This window comes from Colossoma macropomum, unplaced genomic scaffold, assembly GCF_904425465.1.
Source record: "Colossoma macropomum unplaced genomic scaffold, Colossoma_macropomum, whole genome shotgun sequence".
Taxonomy (NCBI): Eukaryota; Metazoa; Chordata; class Actinopteri; order Characiformes; family Serrasalmidae; genus Colossoma; species Colossoma macropomum.
This window is the reverse complement of record NW_023494798.1, coordinates 15,451,346-15,474,486: the sequence shown is the minus strand read 5'-3', so window position 1 is coordinate 15,474,486 and position 23,141 is coordinate 15,451,346. Positions and strand designations below refer to the sequence as shown.

Genomic DNA, 23,141 nt, shown 5'->3' with positions numbered 1-23,141 from the left:
CTACTTTTTCCTGTAGGTTTATATCTAGGCAAAAGTTAATCACTATAAAATATCAGACATCACTATTACCACAATAGAAATAGGGAAAACTTTATTCTTTAAAAAATGTAAATTTTCTGTCGCACTGTTTTAAGTGTGAGAGCACTCAACCAGTGGAAAACAGAACGTATCCACACATACAGGCAAGCAAAACATTCTGGTAAGTTGTGCGTACCATGTTTCTGTAATTGTGTTAGACTAACAAAGACGGTGTTACAGTGCAGTATGTCCTATGCTTATCAGGCAGTTAAAAGACAGCACAGATGCGTTGTCTCGTGACTAACAAAAGACATGCTCACATTCCACAGGCAGTTTCACAAGTTCAAGAAGGTAGGGGTCCACTCCCTTCATGCAAACCATACACTCAAAACAAAAGAGGTCTTCACCAAAATTTGAAACGGAAATATATAGACTATTTTTAATAAAAAAAACTTTAACCCCACACACCCTCATATATTTGACCCCATTTTATCATTATTCCATTCCTTTGAATGGGTTGCACTGAGAAGTCAAAGGCAGAGCAGAGCTCCAGGGCTCAGTTCATCAAGACATTCTTTTACTGTATGAAAGTGCAACTTAGGAACCTTACTGCCCCTGTTTTTCCCCTGCGTTTCATTAGGAGCTCTGTATGTTTTGTGGTTCAGCTGTTGAAACGTCATGTTTGGTTGTCAAATTCGGGCCAGTGAGTATGGATTCCAGCATGTTCACACTCCGTGTGTCGGAATGCTCTCAGACTTAACAGCATCCACCAGGAAGCTGAGCTCATTGCAGAGGGTCTCATGTCTGTAGGCCATGCGGATTTGGGCCACATTGGTCCGCCGGATGTCATTGCCCTCTGGCCCGTCCTGCAGGTAGTTCTCACCTAAGAAGTGTTTCTTTTCCTGTTAGAGGTGAGAAATAGGTCAGTACTGACAAATGCAGCCCACCACTCTCTACTAACAAGAACCAACCACAGCTCCAAAAATAAGAGTAACTGAAAATAAATGCAGGCGCACCTGTTTCTTCACAGCAGTAAGGGCATATTTGGACATGCACAGCATTTGGCAAACACGTGGCATTGACAGTTTGCCTAAAGGAGCTACAGACAGGATTAACCAAATTGTTCTTTGGTAATTGTTATTTAACCAGTCTTGATTGCTAAGCCTGACAGAAATAAAAACAACTTCTTGCATGTGAATGAGTTTCTGGCAATGCTTTACCATCTGGTCAGTGCACGCGTGGTATTTGTATATACACAAAGGGATTTGTTGCATTTTACAGAATAACAACCAAGCAGATCAGCCAAGTCTTTTGAAAAGTTGTTTGAGCCACAGGAACATGCATGGTGGCAAAATGTTATGTTCAGTGTTTTTTATTTTAACATAGAGTTTGAATGGAGATGTAAATCAATCAAATCATTCAAACTTTTTTAACTCATACACTGAGTACGACCCTCGCGTACAACGTTTCTGAGCAAAAGACTGAAAAAGGTAAATATCATTCTGTAATAATGAAGGTGTAACAAAGAAAGTGAGATAAAGTAAAACTGAACAAAAGACAAAAACTTTTATCAAAACTTATTAAGTAGAATAATAAAAATCAAACAACAGAATAAATAAAAGATAAAAACGAATATGGTAAAAATAAAACTAAAAGAGTAAAAAGAGAAAAACAGTACAAAAGAGAAAAATAACAACAATAAAACAGTAAACAAAATCAACTAAAGTAAAAACTTAAAACCTAAAACTAAAATCAACTAAAACAGGCTAAGCGGCGTTATTAGAGATATGAAGTTTAAATGGTCGAGTGACAGTGGAAAATTCATAGTAGTGATGCTGAGGCTGTACCTGGTGCGAGAGACCACTTTGTAGGACACTATTCCTGGCGATCTCACAGACGTCACAGGTACTGAGCTTCCACAGCTGGGCTGCAATAGCGTACTCCTCCATCAGCGCCTCCTGCAGGATACAATACTGTAAGTGACCCCTGAATTGCTTGTCATTTCTTATCCAGTAGACACTATGGTGAGTTCAATCAGAGCCACAGACCTTGGTGTAGTGGAACTGCATCGGGTCATCTGTGGACAGGGAGACACACAGGCCCTTGTGCAGAAACTCTCTGAGGGGGTTTTTAGAGTACTCCAGGAACAGGCTGTTGTTGCTGAGAGGAGACATGGCAATGGGCACCTGGGCCAGGTAGAACAGGTACTGCAGCACAGGACTCTAGGTAGGAGAAAAGACAAAGGATGGCAGGTTTTAAACAGTTCATTGTGCATTTCACAAGCTGACTGAACCCAGTGGTAACTTGCATAATGACTCGATGATGTAATGATGCCTGACTTTGTGTGTTTCCATGATGTATTTACCTGTAGCAATCTGGAACCTACTGCAAAAAGTGCTGTACAAATAAAATGTAGCTGGTTTGACCTGACTTCCATTTCTGCACTGACCCAAACCTTGTTTAACTCTGTTAGACTGACTGACACAGAGTGCACCAGGGTAAAATACTGACCTTCTTCAGGTTGAGGCCATGAGAGATGTTGTCTGCAGTGAGGAAGGCTGACACAAGGTGGGTGATGGATCCTGCTTCACCACAATGGGGGCGGAACTGAAAGGTACTGAGGCCACGTTCCCTTTAAAATGATATTACAAGCTTTCATCATTTATAAAGCCTTTAATAACACTATAATTTTAAAATGTACTGTTATATTTATACAGCTGCGGCAGATACAACAATAACTAGACTCAGCAGACCTTTGTCAGAAGTGAATGTAATGACAAAAAGACAAACATACTTGCGCAGGTTGTTGAGCACCATTATGTTGGCATACATATGGAAGAGGTAGTAGCTATAAGGTGGGTTCTCCTCAGCAGTCCACTCCTCAGGCTTAGGGCTCTTATAGGAGAACATGTGATCACTGTGTTTGGACTCATCATCCACGCTGTCAAACCCAGTAACCTGCAGGGAAAACACATTCAATGTTGATGTTTAATGAAACACTGTGGACAAAAATAACTGATTTGTAAACCTTATGTAAAGCATTTTATCAGATTTTCATATGTTCGTGAGAATCTCCAATTCAGACTTTATTGGGCTACATTCCCCCAGGATCTAACAGATTGTGTATAAACCTCTGCCACTGGCAACATATTTGACTCTTTTGTTAACAGGCATTAATCTAGTTGTTTTCAGACATTCAGTGATGCTGTGTGAAACCTCAGGTGCTGGGGATTAGCAATAAGACTGTAACTGAAAACCTCACACCTGACACAACTGAGCACCTGGTCATTAAATATTAGAGTGATAATCTGTTCTAATGATCAGCTCTAACCAGTATATTTAGCCCAGCCCTGTAGAACTCAGTGTACTCACATATTTGAGGAAGACATGCATTTCCTTGTGCTTCTGTGGGTTAACAGTAGCCTCATACAGAGGGAGGAAGATGTTTTCCAGCATCTTGGCAAAGCTGGGAATTATCTTCTTCGATCTGAAAATGTCACTGCAGGACAAAATGTTAGGGAATGTTTCATGAAAATTGTTTAGAGTATTCTGACTCAGTCACTGTTGGCAAGATATTTATTCTAGCATAGTGTAGTAGTGTTTACATTATATGATTTGATAAGTTTCCAAATGTAGGACCTCTAGCACTTACTAGATTCTTGGCACCTGTATGATCCATCTTAAGTTGGGAGAGTACACCTTTTGCTGGATAAACCATTTTGCTAAGTTCTCCCACTCCTCAGGGCAACGGCCATAGATGGAAAGACGAGGCTCTGCATACTGGTACTTACTCTCTTCTAGATCATGAGCCACCTCCTATGAAGAAAAGTGGGCATACATTGGTACAGTTTATGCTTGAACTTATATGGATCCAAATTGCAAAGTATCAACTTCATACAGTGGTCCCACTGTATGACACTTTAACCTGTAAACCATTGGTAATCTTTAATGAAATTGTATAAATTGTTTAGGAAAATGATAAATTTAACATTTCTTGTGGAGTCCCACAAGGTTCAGTTTTAGGGCCTTTGCTTTTCCCTTTGTACATGTTACCTCTAGGTGATGTCATTAGAAAACATAATATCAGTTTTCATGGCTAAGCTGATAACACGCAATCATATATTTCTGTTCTTTCTGATAATCACTTGACTCTGTTGACAGGCTTTCCAGCTGTGTGTCAGATATTTCTTAGTGGATGTCAACATTTTCTACAGCTAAATAAAAAAAACTTAAGTACTGATCCTTGGTACTGAAATTCAGAGAAAAATGCTTTATGAGAAGTTTCTTTAGCTTTGTATGCCAAACCTGAAGTACGAAACCTGGGTGTGATCTTAGACTCTGAACTCTGTTATCCCTCATGTGAATACATTCACTAAAGTAGCTTTTTATCATTTGAGAAATATCACTAAAGTTCAGTCTTTTCTATCTCAGAGCGTGCGGGGAAACTTATTCATGCATTTGTTACAAGCAGAGTTGATTATTGTAATGCTCTTCTTATTGGGCTTCCTAAGAAAACAATACATTCCCTACAACTCGTACAAAATGCAGCAGCAAAAACAAAAAAGAGAGATCACTCCCGTTTTAAAACAACTGCACAGACTGTCTGTCTTTCAGAATAGATTTTAAAGTTCCGCTACTAGTTTTAAGGCTCTAAATGACCTAGCACCTGTTTACATCACAGAATGTTTGTCTATTTATGTTCCAACACGTGATCTTAGATCTGCAGATACTGGCCTTCTGCAAAAACCTTCCGGAAAATATATAGAAGATGTAAAGGCCTCTTTCAGTTATTACGCTTCTAGACTGTGGAACTCAATACCACTTTTAGTTCGACAGTCAAACTCAGTGCACACTTTTAAGAAATTTAATACATTTTTAAATACGGTACAAATGTCCAAATACAAATTGGGGCCACTGTATATGATTGATTTTTTTCATTGTAACATCAGTGTCTAATATCAACAGTGTTTATGTGGCTGGAATTGGTTCATTATTTTACCTTTATAAGCCGTGCAAAGTATTCCCCATTGATGTAGTTGTCGGTTTTGAGGTAGATCTCACGAAGCTCACTTGCACCCACTGGGTTGTATTTGGAGTTGAACTTGTCAAATCGATGAAAAGTTTGTCTACCCTGAGACAGAGAAAAAAAACATGTTGCTCAAAATAATTTATAGCATGTGGTATGTTGTTATCAGGCATGTCAGGTGCAAATGTTTGGTGTGTGGAGCACATACAGCATGCACATCCAGCGAGTCCACTGTAAGGTCATAAGGGTCCATGTGCAGGTTCTCAAACACCTGTCTGAGGCTGATCTTCTTCCCATTCTTCTCCATCACCATCCGCTCTCCCTCTGTTTTACAGGTGCTCTGGATGAACTGGAGCAGGTGTTTCTGATTCATGCAGGCAGCTGCGTGGATATGGGTGTCTACCTGAACATAATGAAAACCACTTTGGCCTAAGTGAGTGTCCAAGGAAAGAAAGACAAGGTTATGAAGGACTTTTCTTTTGGTATGGTTATCACCTGGATGGTTAAGTTTCATACCTTCCTGACATTGTAAAAGTCTCTGTGTGAAACACTCTTCAGCTCCTTCAGCTCTGCCATCTCATTCAGCATCTCGTGCAGGTAGAACTTGGACATCAGGAAATTCAGCCTTCTGTGACAATAGGTCTTCCTGGAAATGAACACGTGTACCTCATTATTTCCACATAAAGTAGTTTTGACATCAGATTATTGTGCTCGTTGTGTAGAAATCATATTGAACTGAACTGAATTTTATGAACATTTATCCACAAAGGTGATTAATTTCTGGGTGTTTTAACAATGGGAAATGTGACAATAAAACCACAAAATGTAAATCAAAAACAGGAAAAAATGAATAAAATACATCTGTGAATGCATAAATATTACATTAATACATAATGTTTGCACAGGCCACATTTTATGTTTTATTTTTCCCCCAGTATGTTAAAGAAAAACCATCAAAATATGTCATTTGACCAGGGGTGCCCAAACTTTTGCATGCAACTGTATATACAGATTCTGTACTCTGCACAGGCTACCTTATGCACATTACAAATATGGATACAAGCTGACTGGCTTGGAAGGTTCGAGGTTATATTTAGTAATCACTGAAGTGTGATTTAACATCATCACTCTCTGCAAAGCGAATGAGATGCAATGATAAGAAAGCTGCACTCACGTTGGTCCATCAGCAATCATGGCGAGGACATGAGTCATGTCAATAGCGAAGGTCTCCATATCAGGGTATGGCAAACCATGTGGTTTCTCCTGAGTCACGGCTTCTGCATCATCATACACATAGATGATGCCGTCCTTCATCTTTAGGATGTAGTTCAGGTTCTGTGGGATGTCCTCAATGCTGTATGGGTCTTGGCCATCAGTTGGGCAGGGAATAGTATCTGTAGTCAACATGATACAGATAGAAATACATGATAAAACACATGATGAAAATACCTACATAGCAATGGGCCTCATTCACTAACTGTTCTTAAGAAGTTTTTTCTTATAACACACTTAGGCAGTTTTCACAAAGATTCTGACTTTCACTAATGTTTTCTTATTCGTACCCTTTCTTAGGTAAGAACAGAATCTACACACACTCAATATCACAAGGTGCGAACAATTTTGCGGTTAAAGAACACATAATGAATCTGACATCCTTTACGTCAAATGTAAGAAGCAACTGGCTTTTTATCACAATAATTTATATATAATTATGCTATGACATTTTGTTAAAGGTGTCAAAATAATAAATGGTACGATAGACGTATTTTGTCCGATCTTAGCCAATTACGATTGTGCATCATTAATTGCTATTTCTAGTTCAATTTGTGTCCTTGTTTTATGATAAACTATACAGCATACTCTACTCTCATTTTAACTAAGGCATTGGTTAATGGTTCTTTTTAGTTGTGCCATGCCTACCTGGCAGAACCTCTTCCTCCTCATTCCATTTCTCATTATTGGCACTTCTTAGAAACTTGGCAGTGGTCCTAGGGAAGCGGTGGTATGCCAGACGAGAATATTTCTCTCTGATGAACAATGCCTTTAACAGACTCTTTGCTGCCTGCTCATAGTCCTCCACAGTGATCTGGACCAAGACAGGAAAGATAACAGCAAGAATAATTCATCTCACTAACTGCATTCTAGGCATAATAATAATGTGTTTATATTGTGTCTACACTTACTTTTATTCCAAGTAGCCTGACATATGCTCGGATTTTAAAATCTGAAGTGGAAGCTTTTAATTAACACCTATAACATGATTATATCATTATATTGTGGACACGTTCTTTAAGGCACAACTGTGTAACTTTAATGTAGGCTGAAGTAATAAGATTCTTAAGATTCAAAGCTATATATTCAGTTCAGCAAATCAGCGCACAGTATTTGGGTCAGGTGATGCAACACTGCCACAAACTGTATTAGGCAGAATCTGAAATGTCCCTTCTCCCCCTACAAAGTGTAGTACGTAAGTCTTAAAATAACGGCTACTGCATCTAAACAGTACAGTGTGTCTATCAAGAACCACTCTGGATTCAGCCATGTGTACACAATTCATACTGAACATAAAGTGCAATATTTGAGTGTTAAAGCCAAAATTTCATAACTCACATAGTGCACTATACAGGGGGCATTGATTTGAGATTCAGCCTTAGAATTTTCCAATGTTTGATTTTATAAATGTTTAATATTGGCCATTCATGGGCTGTTTTTGTTGAAGTTCTCAGCACTTTACCTACTTCTTTAATGCTAAAGAATGTTAAATATTGCACTTAAAGGAAATGTTTTCTATTGCATGACTTTGATCTCGGAAACATCAAATGACCATTGGAGTCTTCTGCTTTTGCCAAACAACAAAATTCAAATAAAACCCCATTTTTAAATAAAGTTAAATTTTATAATTTCGTTGAGTTATTTTCACTTAATCAAAACAACCCTATAAGCCCTTTGCTATACATTAGTTTATTTACATATAATTATCGTGAGTAACTTCTTCATGTCTCAAATGCTAACACCACTGGCCTGCAACAAGACCTGTTTGAGGTTCAACTCAACTAATAACTGTACCCACCCCTGCACAGTAGTCTCCACTGATGGTGACTCTCTGGAACTCTGGGACGTTGTTTGGGACAGGGGGTCCAGTGGTGTCGGGGGTAAGCAGAGGGGAGATCACAGACATGGCCCAGTCAGCAGCACCAGGAATCTGGAGGGATACTGACTGTGACCGTATCAGCCTCAAACTCCTCTTCCTACAGATGGGCAAAACAATAAAAAAAATACATGACTCACTGAGCTGGTTATCCTTTATGTATTACCTTCTCTTCTGAGCCCTCTCACCTCTTGACAGACTCTGCAGAGTGTTCCTCAGCCAGTTCTTTAAGCAGTTCGCGCTCCTTGGCCTGATGTAGGCCAATGGGGCAGTCCTCAGGCACGGTAAACATGGACATGACATCTTTGGTGTTCTCCTCCTTTATTGCTGAAGCATACACCTTCTCAGCCAGCAGCTTTACCTGCTCATCCACCTCACAGAAGGATATCTTCTGGAACTGCCGTGGCATCTCTGCAAGACAAATCCAGATGCAGACTGAGGACTACAGCAAAGACATTAAAAGCACTGGGTGTTCCATTGTTTTATTAAGATCCATTGTTTAAAAAAGTCTGCATTTAAAGTATTATTTAGAATCGCTTGGGCTTTAAGGGGGCACTCCAAACAAAATTTTCTATTTTAGATACTCACTATATGGTCAAAAGTATGTAGACACCTAACCATCACACACATGTGAACTTGTTGGACATCCTGTATCCCATATCCATGGGCATTAATGTGGAGTCTGTCCCTCTACGATGCTATAATAGCCTCCACTCTTCTAGGAAAGCTTTCCACAAGACTTGGGAAAGTGTGGGAATTTGTGCCCATTCGGTCAAAAGAGCATTTGTGAGGTGTGGCGTTGGGTGAGAAGGCCTGGCTCATAACTGATGTTCCAATACTTCCCAAAGCTGTTCATTGAAGCTGAGGTCAGGACTCTATGCAGGCCACTGGATATCCTCCACGCCAGCCTTGTCAAACCATGTCTTTACGGACCTTGCTTTGTGCACAGGGGCATGGTCATGCTATAATAAGAGGCCTCCCCAAACTGTTGCCACAAACTTTAGAATCATATAATTGTCTAAAATGTCTTTGTATGCTGTTGCATTGACATGACACTTCTCTGGAACTAAGAGGCTGAGCTCAAACCCTAAAAAAACAGCCCAGATCAGTACCTCCTCCACCAAACTTTACTGTAGGCACTATGAATTCTGGTAGGCGGCACTGTCCCATCATCTGCCAAACCCAGACTGATGCATCAGACTGTCACATAGTGAAGCGTGATTCATCACTCCAAAGAAAACATTTCCAATGCTCCAGAGTCAAGTGGTGTGCTTTACACCACTCCAGCCAACACTAGGTGTTGTGCATAGTGATACTAGGCTTGTGTGCAGCTGCTCAGCCATGAAACCTGAAGCTCCTGACAGACAATTCTTGTGCTGATGTTGCTTCCAGAGGCACTTAGTAGTGCCTGTAATGAGTAATACTATAGACTATAGGCGATTTTCACATGCTACATGGTTCAGGACTTAGCAGCCTCTCTGTGTGAATCTACCACTTTGTGGCTGAGGAGCGGTTGCTCTTAGACACTTCCTTTTTACAATAATAGCACTTACATTTAACCAGGGCACATCTAACAGGGCAAAAATTTCACAAACTGACTTGCAGCAAAGATGGCATCCTTTAAAGGTGGCATATTTAAACGCAAGCTCTTCAGTATGTACTGTCAATTTGGCCTATAGAGGTTGCATGGCTATGTGCTTAATTTTATACACTTGGTAGCAATGGGTGTAACAAAGATGGGTGTGTGTGTACAATACCCAAACAAGTAGTAATATAATTAAAGGATTAAATGGTAATATAAAGTAAAATGTGAGTAATATAAATGATAAAGAATAGAAGTTAAGAACCATTACAGTCAAATACTTAAGTACACATATGCAGTATGTACAGCTAAAGAAGCTGGCAAGGAAACATGCCACCACCACCACTGCAGATCTACTGCAGAGATGAGAATAATCCATCACCCAAATCCTTCTTGTTCAGTGGTGGTCATGTGGGGGTCCTGACCATTGAAGAACAGGGCAAAAGGGGGCTAACAAAGTATGCAAAGCAACAGATGGACTACAGTCTGTAATTGCAGAACTACAAATCACATCTATATGGAAAGCGGAGCTGATAAAATGGAACGTAGAAACAAGAAAATGTACTTAATGAAGTGGCTGGTCAGTGTATTTATTTAATGTGTAACGCTGGATATTATAGTCAGAGAACAATGATAAATGAAAACATGAAAATAATATAAAATTGTGAATTTTGTCAAACTCATGAGGCACAGGGATACAATGCTGTGCTGCAGAATACCACATAACATGAATGACGAATTAAACTAGTTTTAGACCATAATGCCCATTTAAATTGTGCAACCAATGCAATTGCTAATGAGTTTGTTGGTTATGGGTGCAACCATTTAAACATAAAAAATACTAAAATATTTGGTTTGTTGCAGTCTGAAGAACCAACACAACTATTGAAAGAAGGAATAGTTAAACAATTCTGGTAAAAGTCGCCAGACATTCTTTCTGAAAAAGTGGAGAAATGGAGAAGTGGAGAAGTAAAGCAGTTCACCTAGTGAACCCAATTACGATAGACAACAAAAATAAAATTAAAATGTTAAATGTCTAATGATCTTATCATATAATTCCTTGTTCTATAGTTTGTTTGAATAAGATATATACATGTTTTAATGAAAAGATACAAAATACATTTGTCAGATATGCAAAACAGAATCTTTTCACACTATGTAGAACACAGAACAGTTCCTTGGTATTTCTTACAGACCATCTGAAGTTCCTCAAAACACTTCTTATTTATTCTTCGTGATAAAATCTCTGTGTAGGCTCTTAAATCTTTAATCTAAAGAAGATCAAGTACTGCAGTATTTGGATAATAACAGTGCTCAGGGGTGACATCTAGCTACTAAGATTCAACAGTATACATTTTCTCTCTATTTACTGATCTGAATTATTGCTGTACACATCATGTTGTTGTTGCCTTTGTATAGCTCATTGTGCAGCTTATTTCCACATAAGAGCGCCTAAGTTGATTCTGTTATAAACGCTCCCCAGTAGGAAGTAAACAGATTATTAAAAGCTAGTAAAAGTGATCTAAAGAGTGGAGTAGAAATCCATGAAGTTAAGCAAGTGATGCAAGATTTGCAACCGCAATGCACAAATCATGGCTGTAAATATGTCCTCAAGTGTCTGTCCACAGAGTTCCAGTTCGTGTTTATGTCTTGACAGTTTATTAGTCAGGTTTCTGTAAACATCATGACGCAGCCATTGGTGGCATGCCTGTGACACAGTCCCCTCTGACCCACCCCTCATAAGACTTAGTGCGTTCTCGAGTGTCAGCCTGCACGTTGCAGTTGGCTTTGGCAGCACCCTGTGCACCACAGCCCCAGCAGCCATCACGCTTCACTCGTTTTAATCAGCACTCTGAGAAGTGTGAGGGTTAGTGAGTGAAAAAGGAAGTGTGATGCTGTTTACATGATCAGCTGGTCAATAACAGACAATACAGACATTTACAGAAAGGACATGTGAGTTTCACATGCTATCCATCAAGCCTTAAAGATGTACTGTGTAATATGATGGAGGGTTGTCACTATTGATTATATTAGTATCAAGTAATCTGTCCAATTGGGCCCTTACAATGAAAAACAGTGACATTTGAAATTTTTGTAAAAATCATATATGCATGGTATGGTACTGCTTGATGCCATATCTTTAAAATAAAGTGGTCACTAAATGAATAAAGCATACTTTGGCTAAAACAAAATAGAAAACAAAATGTCTGATAATCCAAAGAAGGGTGAAATGGTTAATATATGGGTTTTCTTTGGAAGGGCTTTATTTTCAGAATTAGTCAAGTAATACAAAAGGATTTTACTGAACAGCAGTCTTGTCAGAAATATTTTACGAAGAAGTCTTAAAAATAAAAAAAATCACAAAAAAAAATCATGTGAATAAATAAATAAATTTCATAAATAATATAAAAATGTGTCAAAAACACATACAGTGGCCCTAAAAAGTATTTGGCCACTGTATGAATGTGTCGATCAGGCATCGTTTTTTTTATTGCAAAACAGACTAGCAGGAGAATTTTATACATGCATTATCAACATGCAAGTTGCCCACTAATCACTGCCAGTTTATTGAAAACGTAAATTTTAATCAATGTTTTTTTTATGAGTAGTCATATTTAATTGCTTATTTGTGACAGTCCTAGTACAACGTGGTAACATATAATACAAAGTTTAGTTATATATTAACATGTTTTTACAGTCTATCACATGACTTGCACTCTAGTACAGTTGAAGCTAGTTTGCACTTTGTAGGGTGTAATGTAAATATTATGAAAGTTCACAATGTTCTGACACAGTTGGTCATGTATTCCAAATGAGGCTAAACCAGCAGTGAGCTTAGTGACAGGGCCAGTCAGGGCTCTGTTCCAGTACATACATACTGTATATATTTATCTACCAGCCTCTACAGTGCTTGTGCTCTGGTTCCATGCCAGTTCCCATGTACTTAAGATGCCACAGGCATGGAAGGCTTGGTAACTGTTTGATTTTCCATGACATTTCAAATCTCCAAAGCTGTTTCTTTTCCTTGGATTGCATAGCTGCTATAGTCTGTTTCTGGTTCACTGATGTGCTTTGAATTCTTATCTATCCAGATGAAATTCTACTTGTGAAGGCTAAAAGAGTGGGTAACTCGCAAGGCACTATACACAGACTTTTATAAGGCCTTTTGTAAGGCTGTTTTGAACATATGGGTTCATGCAGATGAAGGCCACACTGGATGGCTGAGTGCTAAAATGCCTCTCTATTGACTTCCAGTCCCTGTTGACATGTAACAGGACCCACTGCAGTACTGTCAACAATCTTGGCACCCTCCAATAGAATGCTCGACTGTGAGAGGGACACTTCCAGACAGTTCCCAGCCCAGCCCATCTAGGAAGCCTGCAATCCAAGCACGCCATTTGCATGTTCCTAAAGTGTCTTAAAAAGATGGGTTTTCATCTGCAAATTTACCTGACCCCAATCTTGCTGCCAATATTCTGACCCAAATGGGGTCAGAGGGGCAGTAAAGACTTGTCTTTGAGTCTTGAAGGGAAAAATATTGTGAAAAAACAACTGGCCCATTTTGAATTCATTGTTCATTGTCACAAAAACCAACATAGCTACATATATCCACCTATTCAGCCAATATTCTGACCCAAATGGGGTCAGAGGGGCAGTAAAGACTTGTCTTTGAGTCTTGAAGGGAAAAATATTGTGAAAAAACAACTGGCCCATTTTGAATTCATTGTTCATTTTCACAAAAACCAACATAGCTACATATATCCACCTATTCAGTCTTACCATTCACCATTAACCATTCAGGTTACCATTCACATTGAAGTTATGAGACGGAACAAAGGAACAAAACAGCCTATTTAATTCTAATGGATAAAGAGGGGTTGAAAATGGGCATGTAAAAATTTATTAGAACTGTAAACTCTGAAAACAAATATACAGCAATACATTTTGTATATTTTGTATTACGTATCAGGAAAAACAAAGTACAAGGAAAATGTAAGATGTGGGCTATTTCAATATGACTACTCACAATCTGACTATTTAAATATATGACCATGATTATTCACGTTATCTTTGCTGGTGCTATGGAATATGCATCGTTGTGCGTTGTGATGTTATATGGTGGTTTTACTGTTGCTGAACAATTATGAGCTGGTGGGCTACTGGTTACAGTTTGACCTTTACCATGCCACCTTTCCATTAAAGATGAGTGACTCTGTACCCTCTCGACCCTGTTCTGACCAACACAATAACAAGGGCTTTGACTGCCTTGTATTCTCCCCAGTGCAGGAGAGCACACTCTCTCTCTCTTACCTTCAGTGGCTGTCCTCGCCATGCTTTCTGTACCTTGTCTTTCTGTAGCTTGCTCTGTGCTGTGGTCTGATACGGATCGTGTCTTGTCTGTGTATGAGCCAGTTCCAGCCTTTCAAAGTCTTGAGCATGCTTCTAGCTCTCTATTTAAAGAGGCTGACAGCGTCACATCTAGTGAGTACACTGAGTCTTTCACATATGTCACAACTGGCACTCATCTCAGGGCAAGAGTGTCAAATTGGAGAAACCGAAATTGCTGGCAGCTTCCAGAGCTGGGATGGATATGGGGGTCCAATTCCCTGACCTTCTGTACTTGGAAAAGTGAGCAGCAGAGCTTGAGTAGGAAGTGATCCTTGCTCTTCACCTACCCTTTTAATTAAGAGAGATTCAAACGATACTTATTTTATAGTCAAAACGGCCACTGATTTTTATTCATTTTCAGCAAATTACCCTGAAACCTTAACAACTGAATATAATATATATAAAGGGTATGTCCACCCTTTGCCTTTATTACAGCTTCCATTATTTTCAGGAGACTTGCTTTCAGATTGCCAAGAAATCTTTTCCACACCTCCAAAGTTTAGTCTTACAAGTAATCCCAAACACATTCAATGACATTGAGGTTAGGACTCCAGGGTGGTCAGTCAATTGTTCAGAGAACAACAGCAGCTTCCTTGTTTGATTTGCTATTTTTCTTCTTTTTACGTCTACATACTTTTGTCCAGTAACAGCTACTTGACCCATAGAGTTGAGGTGTCTTCTCACAGTGGAAGGATGGACAGAAGCAGCTGTGGACTTTTCCAGATCTGAAGCAAGAGTCGAGCTTGATTTTCTCTCAAAGGTGAAAGTTTGCTGGTGAGAACTTCGGTGGTTTACCATGCCTTGCACGGTTGTTAAGTGTCCCATTTTCTCATTTTCTATTTTAATAATGTTTAATACTTTTGGTAACTCCTATTTTTTAGACTTTCCCCTTCTTTATGCAAGTGGGTTATCTTGTATGTAATTTACTCAGAAATATTTCCCAAAAAATGAAAAACCTAATGCCTGTTTTCACTGAAAATTAAGTTAGTAAAGGGTGGTCTCTTTTTCACAGTACTATAATGTACTGCATAACTAATTAAATACGTAGCTGCATAATTACTGTTGAATGGAAAAGGTAATAACTCTCTACATCTAAGGGTTAACATACAAAACTTTAGCACAAAAAAAACGTACCAGTGTTAGGTACTGCATATCATACAATCAAGTCAAATTAAGTTCTGAAGAAGTACATTCAGCTCTATCTACCTGATGGTGATTTTACTATGCAAAAAGTATAAAGTCCTATCTACACTGTGTTGTCACATCACTTCAAAGCCATGCCAAAGCAATGGGAACCAAATAAGCCTGCACACAGCTATGCACATGTAGACATGCGCAATCAACAGAATCCCTTTACTATGGCTTAGTCATTATGTCTGTTTGTGTATTTGACTTAGTTTCACCTAATTTTAGCAGGTGAACTCAATTCTGATAGTGACCATTTACATCTGTTTGCATCACCGCTTTTTTTCACCATCTATAGAGATCAGCTGGTACAAACACTTCCTAGCAGAATACGCTGTTCTGCAGAGTGGCACATTACGTCTAACACAGTGCTCATTAGCCAAGAGCTTAATGTTGCATTCCAGCTTAGCTCTAGCCTGACCTTGAATTTATCGTGGACAGACGTGATGAGCTGTAAGCTTAAAATAAATGACCTTGTCACACTTTCCTTGCGTTCACTCCAAAGCCTGTTGTTCTTTAGTGAAGTGCTGCCCTAAGCTGCTAACAGCCCTGCTCTGGGTGACAATGCCTCCACATGCACGACCAAACCCCTGGAATTCCAATGGCAAACACCTTGTAAAGGAATTCTATAGATGCTGCAGTGCTACAAACACCTTTAAATAAACTCCAGACAAAGTTTTGGCCTTCATAGCAAAGCACATTTACCTGCATGTGTTGTAGTTCACTCTGGTTGACTATCTTGGAGCGTTTGTAGGGCTTTAGAGGGAATGAGTGCAAGGACAGGTCGTTTTATTTGTGTTTTATGGCTCCTAGCCTTTCCAGTGTTTCCAGGGAAACAATTGGGAGAAATTAGACTCCGCCTAAACACGTAGCCCTGGCTGTGTACCTGTCCATCCCACAAAGACAAGTTCCAACCTCTTTTGCCCTCCCCCTCTTTTTCTTTCTTTTCAAACACATTCACACACACACTCTCATTACTTCTTCTTCCTTCCTCAACACACACTGGACGATACCCTCACACAGCTGCTTCTAAGAGAGAAGTGGACCTTTATCGACATACATTGCTGCTGTCTACATAAATGTTTTCAAGAAAGGAAAAATGTCTTTTGTACTTAACTTACTTAACATACTTTGCAATGATTAGATTTTGAATGCTTTTGACATAGTCTAACTATCACAGTCCACATAAAGTATCAAAATTATCAGTACACACAGAGGCAAAGTGCATTTAAAACAGCGTTATATGAATTTGTTCTCCATCAAGTCCAGAAAAGATCTCACTGTGCTTGAAATGGAGATGTGATGTGAGTTAGGTAGCTTAACTGTGCCAAATACCAGACTTACTTTTTTTACTATCCAGAACACGCGACTGCACAGAGAAGTAACTGTGCTTATACTGCCCTTCAAGAGTTTGGAGTCACTTACCACACTTACAAATTGTGTTATTTTATATACAATTATAATTTTTGTAGTAACACGTTGGATTTAAATATAACAAACTACTTCCTATATTTCAATGATATTTTCAAAAATATACATAAAGCTGTACATAATATACTGTAATTTTAATTTGTTGTTAAGTTATCTACTCTAACATTTGATCACCACTTCTGAAATATGATGAATTCCAGGTATTCAATTTATTATACCTTTATTTTTGATGCTATTTAGCTTCCTCACTTATTTTACAATCATTTGTAGCTCTGTTCATTATTCAGTAGACATCTTAAGTTTCCTAATTTTTATTTACAAGTTTTTACTAGTTGTTTAAAACCTGTACAGTTGCACATGACTAGCATATTAGCATCATTTTATACATTTATCTGCAATCAAATTGGTTCATCGGTTTCAAACTGGTTCATGAATTCATTGATACCAGACGTTTAAATGGTAATATAAGTGAAAGTGCCTGGGTCTAAATCTTACTTGTTTAAAAGTAGAAGTATGGGGCCAAAAATATGCCTGAGTGGAAGTAACAAAAATCTACATTTAAACAATCAAGTATATAGAAGTAAAAAAAATAGATGTTTGGTGGTGTGTGATGCTGGGGTGGGTGATAGTGGAGCTTACATAAAGATGAATTACCACGGTCATAGCTAAAATGATTCCATTTTTCAAGACAATCATTTCGCAAGGGAATTCATCAATGCAAGGGAACTTGACTGACTGGTGAAATAAAAAGAGAAAAGTAAAAAAGCAAAATGTAAAATGTTTTTTCTTTTGGAGATGTAAATATGTTAACATTCAATTATTCAATTTCAATAATACTTATTTTTTTTAAAAAGTATTTTCCACCCCAATTACTACTCAAACCAAGACCGAATATTCAATCTTACCATCAATTTTTTACTAAAATCTTTAAGGCAGCCAGGTTACAAACAGTATCATGGCTCTTGTCAAACCAGTTTTATCTATTTAAAGCTGTGGTTTAACAACAGTGGAGTTTAAGCCAAGCTAGTTTATTGTGCAGGAGGAGGCTTCTGAGGACTGATAAACTGTACAGGTTACTCACTTCTGTAGCCTCAGATTTGAGAAATCATGCATTTCACTAAGATTTGCAAATTTATATACATGCTCAGTAACTGCTGGCTTTAGGTGCATTTTCTATGACTAATATTTAAATCAAGGTTTAAAGTATTAATTATAAATATGTACCGTCCAATATTTAGTGCTGCATAGTTTGTCTGATATGTCTTTGTAAAACTATTTTGTTGACCTAAAGTAGAATTTTGCAAATATTCCCATGCGAAAACACTAAACTTGGCTTGCAGCTGGACTGTTCAACAAACTTTTTTCAAAATTGTTTATCCATCTGCAAGGAATGCACACTGTTTACTTACAAGCTGATTAAAGTCAGGGGATGCTTCTGACTTGGCAGCGGGTCTTCGTAAGTGCTGCTGGAACGAGGTCTTACAATGTTAGTTCAAAAATAGCTTTGGAGCAGATTTATACTGATGTTACTTCAATGACCTCCCTGTGCTCTTTAATCTGATTACTTGGTGAAAAAAAACACAGACGACATGCCATGTTTACTTTAAAGAGAAAAAATAATTTTTCTGACGCAATAACTCACTGCAGTGTTATTTTGGACTGAGTGAACTGTATCCTTTGTGACTGACATTGTCTGATCAGGCACGGTGTTAAAAATGCCCCACCTATTCACTGCAAATACGAGTACAAAAGATCAGTGCTGGTTTTAGCCCACTCTTCATCAAAACATTATCTAAACTGCTGATCTTCAGCGATTCACTAAAACAGTGTCCATTCTGCCCTCGCAAGATTAACACAGTGGATTATTTCTGGTGAACTATTTCAACATGAACTACTTTATTTCTCAGTTACCCCCAAAAATATTCAGTTAAGCTTCTGCCCTCGATTAGGCTACTGGACATTTGCTGATAAGAGCAGTGCCATTTGAGGTCAGTAGGTTCATCCCTTGAAACATTCTACAGCACAGGGGAACCTCAGGCCTCTCTACTTTCTGTGAAATAAAAGAATGCATGTCTGTATTTTTTGGTTCATGTTTACTTCATATAAGCACCACGCTTGCTCTATTTAAACTGTAAGTATTATAGTAATGATCTTTTTCATTGTTAATGTTTGGCTGGAAATAAAAAAAGAGTCTCTGTGGCTCTTTACTGCAAGATTCATTATAAAACTACTGCATAGAAGATAAGTATATATGTTAATGTGTCTGTTACAAGCCTCAAAAATACATGATTTGCCTTACATGCTTTAAATGTCCATGCTTAATGTAGAATGGACAAAAACATTTTGTGAATTCCTGTTAGCTTAAATGTATGGAAGAACATGGCAGCCATCCTGAATGAACATATCTGCTTTTTGTATGATTTGTAACATACTTAGCTAATAATCACATTATTGATCCATATAAAAGCTAGTGAAGTTAGCTGCTTAGCTAAGCACTCCTACATACTGCATAAGTTACTTTCCTTTCTACAGCTCAGTTTGTGTGTGCTTTCCCTTTCTGTTTTAGCTTATAATGACAACATGATATCACCGGTGTAGGAGATTTAATGGAAAAGTCATTCTCAAAAACATGATATCAAAAATACAGACTTTCAGACTTCTTTATCAGACAAACATCTTGTGACCCAAACAATGACGCTGCAAACAAAGGTGGGCAATATGATGACATTTTATTGTTGTCTTGTCATCATGATACACAATATGCTTTTCTGAGCACATCATGGATATCATTAGTACTTAAAGAACACCGAACAACTGCATTTCATTACAAAGAAAGGATGATTAGAACTGTTTCATCTGATAGAAATAAAAAATGCATCGTGTCAAAATATCATGTATCACGTATCATGGACATGTCTTTACATATTGTAATATAATATTTTGGCTATATGGCCCAACCACTGTGAGAGAGTCACTGAATTACACAAAATTTGTTTGGCACAATAGTTCAAAATTCCTGACATAAAGCCATGCATTTAATTAAATTACAAATCTACAAGTGTAAATACATTTGTTTTATAAGTAAATCCACAGACTGTGTTCGCCTTTAGCAAATATGGGTGTAGCACCCTGCCAAATGTTTTTGCACACCTGTAGCACACCCATAAAAAGATTCTAGCGCCGCTGCTTGTGTCAGTCAACCAAAACAGCCTTACATGGCACTTAAAACTAGTGCTGGTCTGATTGGTCTGGTTATTTACCTTGTTGATGTTTTTTTTAACACATTAGCACGCGTAACCAAGGGTATGTGACAATGAATCACCACAATCACCTAAAAACACTGTGTAGTCACCACAATCCTCTTGACTTCCCTTCAAGCAGTTGTATCAGTTTATGTGTATACTTTACTGCAGGGGTAACACCATGCATGCCTTGTAACTAGCAGGGCAGTGTGTGAATTTTGACATTACAATCAGCTACATGTGCTCTGTGTGGGGGTGGTATTTGTCTTCCTGTGGCACACTTTATAAGAGTCTGTTGACTGTGTACTTACGCTTCCCTAGAACAGGAGTGGACTGTTGCTTGCTCAGAGGGGTCATCTTCCTCCTCGACTTGGTTTGTGGGTTTTGGTCCATGATTTCTCTTATGAATGTCTGTGCAGACAGAACAGAGAGTTGCCATAAATTGCTGGCATACTTTTAGATCAAGGGTGTCTAATCTTATCTGTAAACAGCTGGCATGGCTGCAGGTTTTATTCCAACCAAGCAGGAGCACACCTAATTCTTACCTGGTCTTTCAACTGGCCTAAGTCAAACAATAGATGAGGTGTGCTCCTGCTTTGTAGAAATGTTGGATCAGCCCTATGCAGAGAATTTTGGACACTGTTAGACGGACCATGAAATGCAAAGTATTAAAAAAAAAGTTAATACACACGTGACAGGACAAACACAGTTGAATACACAGTCATATGCAAAAGTTTGGGGAGGTCAAATTTCATGTTTTGGTGAAAGTACGTACACACTTCAACGCACAATTACTGTATATTTATTAATGTTTAACATATTGAAGAAAAAAAAACATAACATGCGGCCTGTGCAAAAGTTACAGCACATTTTATACTTTATGTTTCACACTAAAATTATCAGACAAAAATGCCATATTTATGTTTGTTACTTGTAGAGGGATGTGTTAACTTACAGTCAGGAAGTTAGGAAAGGAGGTTAGGAAATCAACAAAGCATGTAGTTTGACCAGGGGTGTCCAAACTTCGATGAAAAAGCTTTTAACCTTTGAAAATAATCTGTAAATTGTATTCTGGCACATACTTTTTTTGTTGAATAATATTGAAATTGATTCTGACAATCTAATATCATCCATCACAGTGCACTACTGTATTTTCACATCCCCAGTACACAGTCAAGTCATTGTGCTTCTCTCAAGTTAGAAGGCCACTTTCTGCTTGATCAGTTTCACTATCTTCTGACGACAGGAAAAGGAAAGAGTGGTTGTTCTGTGATGTTAGTGCTGCTTGCTATTTCTTTAGCACATCCTAGTCATTTGAACATAGCTGCTGCTCTAGATACTGTAGATATGCTGAGGCCAGAAAAGTGCAACAAGTTGTTACATCTGACTGTCCTCAACAGTGTGGAAGTGCCATTCAAACACACTTTAATTTGAACACTATGTTTGCAATCATTTATGGCTTCTTCATTATCTATTTCTCATCTTAAGAGGACTTGCCATGCCCTGTAACTTACGCTAGTGCACTTTACAGTTGGGCTTCATTTGTTTTCTAACGACACATTGTGATGATATTACCCTGAGAAACGTCATCTGAAACGCTTCACAGGCTGAAGCATTGAGGAATTCGATGAGGAGAGCAGTGCAGGTAGGAAGCAGTGGTCTCCAGCAGGCTGAAACATGTAGGAGATGCTCCACAAAGAACCCCTTGCATTCTTTAAAACCTGATTAGCTGAGGTTCTAATATAAGCAGTCCTCAAATATAAAGCAAGCTGGCAGAACAAATTACCCACAAAATGAAGAAAACTCGCGCCATTTTGTTGGTAATTTGTATAAAGTATTTCCTGTTGTTGTTCAAATTGTTAGTAATTTGGACAAACGCCAGAAACTATTCGGAAAAAAGACCAAATTAGCTTTTAGCTTTAACAGTGCAGCAGTGAGAGGGTTAGAAAAGGAAAGTTGTCACAGCAGTATTTCCTACTCACCTCTTAGTGTGTAGAAGCCTATCCCCTCTCTCTCTGCACTGTGTCTGTCTGTCTCTCACTGTGTCTCCTCCTCATAAAGGCACTACTGTGTGTCTTCCCTGGGGCTGAAGATAAACTGCCTACCCTCAACAGCTTTTACAAGTAAACTTCTCTCAGCTTTAACCCTCTCGCAGCCAGAGATAAACTAGACACAAATATAAACAGCAAAGTATATTCTCTCGCTGTGGGAGGGGCTTCGCCCTAAGAATAACTTTGCTTTAGTGCAAAATTCTTCAGAATATGATTGTGAAAGGCATGCAGCAGCGAGGAGGAACTGTTTTTTAAACCACATACTTCCCCATTTAGCCGTATCTGTTAAGTGCATATCAGCACTCAGAACTCAGTGAGCAGAACACAAACGTTAACAGCCGTCTTTTGACATTCGTCCGCCCCGTTCTTAGCAAAATAACGAATTAAAAGTAACAATAAAAAAATAAAGGTGGGGGACAGTGAGACTTTTAAAAATTAAAATCCGTTTTAAAAATCACTAATATCTTTACATCTTTAATCGGTTTTGTAAGTTTAATCCCAATACAAGATAAGACTTTCAAATTTAAAGAATGAATAAACATAAATAAACGAGGAAGGAGAATTTCGCGATGTTTAAGTAGGTTTGATGAAGCTGCTGTTTTAAAATTTGAAGGCCGCTGTTATGCAACCCTGCGTGGTTGTGAAGGTGTTGCTAGGCCATTGCTATGGTGTCCCAGGATAATGTTAAGGTACTGTCATGCTTTTACTATATTCCATGTGTTTGCTAAGGTGTTGCTAGGTGGTTGCTATGGTATCCCAGGTGGTTGCTAAGGTGTTACTAGGCAGTTGCTAAGGTATCCCAGGGGGTTGATAAGGTGTTGATAGGCTGTTGATAGTCTTAGGTGGTTGCTAAGATGTTACAGTTGCTACAGTGTCCCAGGGGGTTGATAAGGCAGTGAAGGCTTTGCTATGGTATTCCAGGTTGTTGCTAAGGTGTTGCTAGGCTATTGCTATGGTGTCCCAGGTCGCTGCTAAAATGTTGCCAGGCTGTTGCTATGCTACCCAAAGTGGTTGCTAAGGTGCTGCTAAGCAGTTGCTATGGTATCACAAGTGATTGCTAAGTTGTTTC

The 23,141-nt window shown here is 38.5% G+C and overlaps 1 protein-coding gene across 3 annotated transcripts; it reads right to left on the bottom strand.

The window, feature by feature from the left end:
• Positions 1-71: 71 nt before the first annotated feature.
• Positions 72-22,177, bottom strand: ampd3b (adenosine monophosphate deaminase 3b). Of its 3 annotated transcripts, XM_036584626.1 has the most exons (17): positions 22,004-22,177; positions 20,567-20,639; positions 20,333-20,432; positions 8,381-8,603; positions 8,115-8,292; positions 6,965-7,130; positions 6,219-6,438; positions 5,561-5,690; positions 5,253-5,447; positions 5,018-5,149; positions 3,671-3,834; positions 3,391-3,517; positions 2,813-2,976; positions 2,530-2,650; positions 2,067-2,240; positions 1,866-1,976; positions 72-920 (listed from the first exon to the last, which is right to left on the bottom strand). In XM_036584626.1, the coding sequence occupies exons 3-17, from the start codon at positions 20,412-20,414 to the stop codon at positions 744-746; spliced, it is 2,364 nt and encodes a 787-aa protein (XP_036440519.1). In that variant the 5' UTR covers positions 20,415-20,432; positions 20,567-20,639; positions 22,004-22,177; the 3' UTR covers positions 72-743. The 3 variants fall into 3 exon arrangements, with proteins under 3 accessions (XP_036440519.1, XP_036440520.1, XP_036440521.1); XM_036584627.1 differs by lacking the exon at positions 20,567-20,639; XM_036584628.1 differs by lacking the exons at positions 20,333-20,432; positions 20,567-20,639; positions 22,004-22,177 and adding an exon at positions 14,086-14,217.
• Between the last annotated feature and the right edge of the window lie 964 nt (positions 22,178-23,141).